Here is a 7,373-nt window from a genome sequence, read left to right as displayed (position 1 = left end):
CCTGATGCTCTGAGATCTTCCCCGGGGCAAGCCTAGCTGCCTGCGCCCCAGAGGAGTGGCGTGGAGCCCTGGGGAGGTCAGACCTGCCCCTGCCAGATGTCCCCAGCCTCAGGTCCCCCAGGACCTGTGGCCGAGTCCCGTCCTCTTCCGCTGGGGCCCCTCTGGCCTGGAGGGAACGCTAGGGCCAAGTTTCAGTCTGAGTGAATCTCAAAGGTAGGTCCATCGGCCAGAGGCCCTGCAGGCCTGCTCCCTGAGCTTGCCAGGTCCGGGGCAGGGGTCCCTCCTCCACCATCTAGGAGCTCCTAAAGTCTCTTTCTTTGTGTCACCCAGCCCAGTGTGGGCACCCCCTAAGGGGTGGGGTTATGCCAGGAGGTGGTGTCGGGACACCTGTGGCCTTCCCTGTCCTGAGTGCCAGGCTGTGAGGGCGCCCCGGGCAGTGACCCCCGTCTTAGGCCAGGCCCCAAGCTCTGCCCACAGTTCTGTCTTTTCTCCTCCTGAACTGACCCCCAGGATAGCTGTGCCCTCCAGCTGGGTGAAAAGGAAGTGGAGAAGGAGCAGAGGGCAGGCTGGGGGGTGGTGGGCACCCCCAGACATCCACAGGGACCCTCATGGCTCCCGCTATTGTTCCTGGGGTGGGGGGGCAGGAAAGGGTGTGCCAGGAGGTAGGGCCCCAGGGTTTCGGTCCTGGAAGGGCAGGGCAGCTACTGTGTTTGCCGGGAGCCCCAGAAAAGAGGCACCATGTCCTGGAAGGTCAGCGGCACCGCCCCTCCCCACATCGCCAGGACCTAATTGCCCGCTTTCTGGGGTGTTACAGGTGAGCTTGCACAGGGGCGCAGGGAGTGGCCTTCGTTCTCTGGCCCCGCCCTGCCCCAGAGCCCTGGCGAGGCCTGGCTTCCTGGTTCTCCCTCTGCTGACAACCCGGAGGGGAAGGCACACCCGCCCTTCCTGGAGGCTGAGCCCTGAAAAGGCAAAATGTGGGAGGCACGGAGGGAGGGGAGCAGCTGAGGTGGGCACCCTCTGCTTCTGAAACCAACGTGATGGTCATCAGGTCGGGAACACTGACCCCCCATGATGCAGTTGGGGGCCCAGAGTCCCAGGCTGCTTGGTGGCCGCCTTCAGTGTGGTGTGCTCCGTGGCCAAAGTGATGGGGACATCAGGGGCCTGGCCCAGACCCTCAGGCGGGCTGTGAACCAGGAAGGCAACAGGTATCTTCCTGCTCAGGGCCTGCAGGGGAGGGGCTGAGGTCCCAAGACAGCAATTGCATCCATCGTGGCCTCCCGGAGCCCACACGGGTGGGTGGTGGGGAGGTCTGCTGAATGCACAGGTGGGTGAGCAGAAGGGCACCTCCACCTGGCCTTCGGGGCTACAGGTGTGCACTGGTCCTGAGCCAAGGAAGTCAGCTGAGCAGAGAGCTCTCGTGTTCCCACTCGCCCCCTAAGGACAAGACCGACGAGGGTGACACTGCCAGCCTCCTCGCGGCCAGCCCAGTGGAGGCCCAGGCCGGGGGAGCACTGCTCCGGGGCTGCTGGGTGAGGCCAGGGCGGGGCCCGCAGGGCGCAGGCGGCCTGAACCCTGATGGGCTGAGGGAGCACCCGGGAGGCAGGTGGCTTCAGTCAGGAGCAGTTCAGGGAGATATAAACATTCCTTTATTTAAAAAATATAGTGAAGAATAAACATCTAGATATTCAAACACAATGTCATTCCAAACGTAGAGAATATAAAATTGAAATGAAGGGAAGTTACTAGAAAACATCCACTCAGATTTCCTCCCAGCGCACATACAGAGGATCTGGGAATTCTCAGTTCTTCTGGTGAGGGGGGCGGTACCCCCAGGTCTCCTCCCTCCCCACAGTGCTGGGGCTTGCTGATCACCTTTCTTCCAAATCCCCCAAGGGAAGGCATCATGGCTGCGGGGGAAAACCCCCAAGCACTACGCTGCCTGGCTCTCGGCAAGTATCTCCTGTGGGAGGCAGAGCGTGCCACCTACCCAGGGCTTGGCCCGCAGAGCCCAGGACTGCTGGCCCCTGTGCCACCCTGAAGCTGCAGGGACAGCAGAGACCTCCGATCCCTGCCTGAGAAGGAGATGCCACGGCCACCACAACGGTGGGGCCCGACTGCCTGCTTTCCAGAGTCTTGTCCCCTCTGCACCCCAGGGGTGGGTGGCTGCTGAAGCCAGATCCTCACCAGCCAGACGTCCCCGTGGAGATGCCGGGGCAGCCCCACCCCTGCCCAGCATTTTGTTCTGCCCTGGTTCCCGACCCCACCTCTGCCTCGTAGACCCCGCCACACCACCTGACCCTCCACCACCACGACAGGTCAGCATGAAGATGCCCTTCCTGCTTGGCAGCCGTCAACGGGGAGGTGGCAGCTGGGGGATGGTCTGGCTCTGAGGAGGGGCTCCTGTCCAGGGCTGTCCCAGGGGCCAGGCACCGCCCACTTAGCTGACGAAGGCAGCAATGGCCACCACCTGCAGGACAGCCTCCAGGCTGTGCAGCGCCAGCAGTGTGGCGCTGAGGGCCGAGTCCGCCCGCAGCACCAGGGTCTGCCAGAGCAGGAAGTAGACGGACAGCAGGGCACCGCCCACCGTGAGGACCAGGCTGGCGGCCAGGGGCACCTCGGCCTCCATCAGGTTGCCCTTGGTGCCTGAAGAGAACAGATGTGCTAGTTGAGAGCCAGGCTTTGGGATGCATGTGCGTGGGAGACCCCAGCGTCTTGGCCATGAGACCAGTGCCAGCTTTGACCACCATGCGATGCTTGAGGACTTCCAGTGAAAGATCCCACTGTGACCACTGCAGGGGACTCATCAAAGTGTTGGAAGACAAACGCAAAAGGGAGCATGTCTTCCTCAGTGAGGGTTGAAGACAACCGAGGCTGTGATGTTCTACTTGTGGCCCCTGGGTCAGTCATGGGGGTGGGAGAGGAAGTTTGGTTTTTTAAAAATGATCCAATTGCATTCTGACACCTTTTCCTAGTTCCACATGGACTGAGAGGATTTTGTTTAAAATTTCCAAAAATATTTCACACTGGGCTAAGGTCATTCTGGAAAATTTCACGCATACTCACAAAAACAGAGCGACTGCACATGTACAAGCAAACGCATCAGCATGGAAGACGCTGATCTCCAGTTGTCCCGGCCACGGGGGCCCAGGGCCCCCCAGTGCCATCTGCTGCCCACCCATGGGCACGGGCTCATCTGTGTCACGGGTGTGTGTGTGTGCAGGGCGGGGGTGGGGGTGGGGGCCCAACGCACAGGCTGTTCCATCAGCCATTCCAGTTCCAGGGGCACGAGTGAGTGTTTCTTAGATGTGTTGACGTGTCAGCAGAACACACAGTGTGATCCCGTTTAAAAGAGACGTGCCCATGTCCCTGTGCCTGACGGGGAATGAGGAGGCCTGGGCCCTGGTGGTGAGCTGGTGGGGCCGGGGGTGGGGGGGATGCTCTCTCGGGGCTCCTTTAGCACCTGAGCCTCAGGATGTGAGGTGGGGCGGCCAAGCGAGGCTCCAGCTGGGGGCCTCCTGGAGCTGGACTGGGGAGCCTTCCACCCTGCAGGCCCTACTGGGGGCCTGACACAACTTTCCAGATCCTTCTCCTCCTGACCACTGAGGCCAGCGGAAGAGGAGGCAGGGATGGGCAAGTGTTTGGGCCCCAGAGTCATGGCTGAGCTGGGTTCTAATCTCAGAGCTGTTTGTCAGCCGGCAGCTTGGGCACCATATGCTTCCAAACGGGAAGCGTCCCCACCAAGGACGTAGCCAGTATCCTTTGTCTTGTGGACCAAGCTCCTGCATAAACTAATTAATACTAATGACACTGTAAGGCGAGGCCTGCAAGACCATGGTTAAGCAGTTTAAATCAAAAGTGTCTCTAGGAACCATGTTACAAAATGGCGAATATTTAAAGGTTCGCACTTAAAGCTAGCGATTCTGTTATCTCAAGTACTATGCGGTTTTCAGTCAACTCACCAAAGTATAACTGCATTGTTTCCAAGATCCCCATCAGAAAGAGCAGAGTCAGGTCCAGGACCAGGTAACTGTGAGGATAAGTGAAAACCTGACCTGGAGAAAAATGGGCAGGAGAGCTGAGCTCCCGCTAGAGGAGGGAAGGCGCCCAAACCTTGGAGTTGCCTTCTCCCATGTGACTTACTTTTATACACAATCAGCAGGAGCGTAGCTAGGAAATAAAGGGCGCAGTACGTTCCACTCAGATAGAGCACCATCTGGAGCGGGAGTGATGAGAGCTGGCCAGTGGTTAAGGACTCTAAGGCCCAGTAGATGACCCTGCAAGGGGCACCCACAGTGGGGGGGGGGGGCAGCAAGAGGGGCTGCTCTGCCACCTGCTCAGAGGCCCTGCACACATGTAGCTCCAGCCCAGGCACCTATGGGTGACCACAGACACCCGGCCAACGGCCCCCATCTGGCTTCCATGACACTCCTTCCGGTGTCACCACACCTGGCAGGGCCCCTGTGGGCTCCGGGCTGGGGCCGGGGCGTCCCCCTAGGGGACATCCGACCTGGAGCAAGAGGGCCAGGCACATCCTTGGCAACCACAGGCAGGACAGCCTCAGCAGCCCCCAGGGCTTCCTCAGGTGGCATCCCCCTGACCTGGGTCCCACTTATAAGACTGAGAGCAAAAACAGACTTTTTTCACTTTCTTCAAAGAAAATGTCTTTCTCTCCTTGGGCGGTGGGGGGAGCAGTTAAATACTCACTAGCAACTTTCTAGAGCTCTGAGCACTTTGTATTTCTTTATGCTAAACACGAGTCTCTACATTTTCCAAGTGAGGGGTTTTCATTTTCCTGCCCGCTGGGCCTGATGGGAGTCAGGCAGCCACCCCTCAGCGCCAGGCTGAGCAGGAGGCACCAGTGGAGGAGGTCATACCAACTCTCTGCCTGTTAGTGGACACCCCGTCCACTCAGAGGTGCAATGACTACTCAGAACTTAAAGGAAAGGTGGGGGTGGGGCTGGGGGCTTAAAGGAGCAAAAAGCAGGAGCGGAGAGCTGACTCCCGGCGCCTGTGTCTTGGCTGACGGAGGGGCACAGGGATGCAGCAGCAGGATACCACCGTGGAGGAAGCTCTCCCTGGAAGAGAAGGTACAGTCAGCGAGGCCGCAAGTCCTTACAGGATGCTCGACCAGCCTGTTCTCCTGTTGCCACGGATTTGCGGCCGGAAGCTAGGTTCCTCTCCGGCACCTCCACACCCATCGTCCCTCCAGGGAGGACATGACCACCTGCTCTTCTGAACCTGAGGCTGGGAGACAGGGCATACCCAGGAGGCACAGCCCAGATGCATGCCCGAGGCCAGATGCCAGGATGGTGGTGGGGTCCACTTGCTGGAAGAGGAACCAGACATGCAGCTCCTCTCATCTCCTGCGGCTTCTGCATATTTGCCACACACGCACAGATGAAAATCTTTTCTGATTTAGGTTTACGAATCTTTGTCATTTGATAAAAGATGTTTGCTTTCCTCTGGAATTTTATTCACAGCCCAAATGTCCCCCCCAAAACAAATTTCCTAAGCCAGCAGTCCAATTTCTTTCCATTCTTCTCCCACCACACAGCAGTTACATATCCTGCCCCCATCCTGAGATGACAATGTATGATGACACACCAGTGACAACTTGGGATTTGCCGGCAGCAAGCAGGACAGTGTCCTCTCCTCCTCCATTTACTCCTTAGTCCCCCGGGGGCAAGGGAGAAACTCCGGGCCTGGGTGAGCCCCTGCTTCCTGGGCAGAACCAAGGTCCTCTGGGGAGTCTCCTTTGGGTGGGGGTCTTAGGTGGGTCAGCACAGGACACGGGTGATGGAGAGGCGGATCATTAAGAAACCTGCACCGCCGCACGGAAAAAGTGCTCTCTCGACCCCACCGCTTCTCTCCCGGGCCCGAGCTAAAGGAGGCCGCCTTGGTACCTGTCATTACTTGGGCGGATTTCACGTTCATGAGGGTTTTCTTCCCTTCTGACCCTCTCTTGACGGTTCGCTTCAGAGCTTCCCATCTCTTTGCTAGCCGCGCACTGCTACGGGGATGGCGGGCTCGGGGGGAAATGCTGTAGCAAACCTTCAGCGATGCGGGCCTTAAATAATTCACGCGAAGCGCCGCTGCAACCAGATACGCGGGCACAACGATTCCAGCCGCGGCGGAGAGGGCCCCGCACCCCCTGCCAGCGCCTTGCGGCGGCCGGGAGCGGGCCGCGCGGAGTCGGAGGCGGGGGGAAGAGAACTGGCCTTTCCCCTCGGGTGACACACGTGGGGCGTGCGCGATCGCGCCCCTGGGGGAACGCGCACACCTCGGCAGCCGTGACCTTCGGACCCCACGCCGGGACGGCTCTGCGCGGGGCTCGGGGCTCAGGCCTCGGGCGCGGCGTCTCCGCGGCCCCCTCGGGCCCTCCCGCCCCGGGCCCCGGGCGGCGCCCACCGAGGCTGCAGGCGCGCGGGAGCCGGGCGAGTCCCGGCGGGAACCCGAGCCACCTGGGCGTCCGCTCCTTCCGCCCCGCGCGGGGCCACCGGGGCCGGGGGCGCCTGGACACGCTGCGTCCACCGGCTAACGGCCCCGGCGAGCGCCCCCGCCGCTCGGCCTTCCCCACACCAGGAAGAACTGGACCAACCGAACCCCTCCCCCGGGGCGACCTCTGACAGCCCGCTGGCCCCCGCGGCGCCCCACCAGACGCCTCACCTCGCTGCGAAGCCGCCATCTTGTCCCTGGGCCCCGCCCCGCGCCGCCCGGCCCCCAGAGTCCGCCGCGATCCCGGCAGCCTCTCGGCGCCGGACGCGAACGGCGTCCCTTCGGCCATTTTCGCTTCTGCTCCCGAAGGGGCTCGACGGCGCCGCGTTTCGGGACTTGATTCCGAACCGTGGCCGAGGCCCAATTAGCCCTTCCGACAGCGCTCGGGCACTTTCGGACAGGAGGAGGAGGAGAGCCGAGGCTCGTGAGGATCCCGGCTCGGGAGCGTTCGGCTCCGCTCGGCTCCTCCTCGGGCGGGCTCGGCTCCCGCCGGCGGCGGGGGCGGGCGGAGCCTGCAGCGCAAGGTTCTCCAGGCTGTGTCGCGCTGCGTCCGAGGTCGGCGGAGTTGGCCTCACAGTAGGTGACCCCATTGGCTGGGGACCACGGCCCGCGCGACCTCCTAGGCGCTTAGGAGAGCTAGCACAGAGCCGCTCGGAAACCCTCGTGCTGCCTCGGACCAGTTCGGACCGACTCGGCTTCGCACTTCGGACCACTTCGGCCTCCCTCGTTTCCGGACTCTGTGTCTCGGCTCGGCTCGACCGGGCCTCTTCGTGCCGTTTCGGCCTCTGTTCGGGCAGCCCCGGCTCGGCTCGGCGGCCGGCTTCGGGCGGCCTTGGCTCGGCTCGGCTCGGCTCGGCTCGGTTCGGGCGGCCCTCCTC

General features: G+C 61.7%; 1 protein-coding gene across 6 annotated transcripts; it reads right to left on the bottom strand.

Moving 5' to 3' along the window:
* Positions 1–1,629: 1,629 nt before the first annotated feature.
* On the bottom strand, positions 1,630–7,348 carry TMEM80 (transmembrane protein 80). 6 transcript variants are annotated; one of them, XM_057726531.1, is made up of 6 exons: positions 6,667–6,829; positions 5,904–6,092; positions 5,056–5,075; positions 4,141–4,234; positions 3,960–4,052; positions 1,630–2,643 (listed from the first exon to the last, which is right to left on the bottom strand). In XM_057726531.1, exons 1-6 carry the CDS (start codon positions 6,782–6,784, stop codon positions 2,438–2,440), a joined length of 720 nt encoding a protein of 239 aa, XP_057582514.1. In that variant the 5' UTR covers positions 6,785–6,829; the 3' UTR covers positions 1,630–2,437. The 6 variants fall into 6 exon arrangements, with proteins under 6 accessions (XP_057582514.1, XP_057582511.1, XP_057582517.1 ...); XM_057726528.1 differs by having other exon boundaries at positions 5,904–6,067; positions 6,667–6,788; XM_057726532.1 differs by having other exon boundaries at positions 2,509–2,643; positions 3,960–4,027; positions 5,904–6,067; positions 6,667–7,334.
* Between the last annotated feature and the right edge of the window lie 25 nt (positions 7,349–7,373).

Source organism: Hippopotamus amphibius, chromosome 3 (genome assembly GCF_030028045.1).
Source record: "Hippopotamus amphibius kiboko isolate mHipAmp2 chromosome 3, mHipAmp2.hap2, whole genome shotgun sequence".
Taxonomy (NCBI): Eukaryota; Metazoa; Chordata; class Mammalia; order Artiodactyla; family Hippopotamidae; genus Hippopotamus; species Hippopotamus amphibius.
This window is presented reverse-complemented; position numbering and strand designations above follow the sequence as displayed.

Coding starts and splice junctions, on each gene's coding strand:
- TMEM80 (XM_057726529.1), bottom strand. CDS start 7,085: ATGGGGTCACCTACTGTGAGGCCAACTCCGCCGACCTCGGACGCAGCG. Junction 5,076..5,903: donor ATCCGCCCAAGTAATGACAG/GTACCAAGGCGG, acceptor CTTCTCTTCCAG/GGAGAGCTTCCTCCACGGTG. Junction 4,053..4,140: donor CCTGCTGATTGTGTATAAAA/GTAAGTCACATG, acceptor ATTTTTCTCCAG/GTCAGGTTTTCACTTATCCT.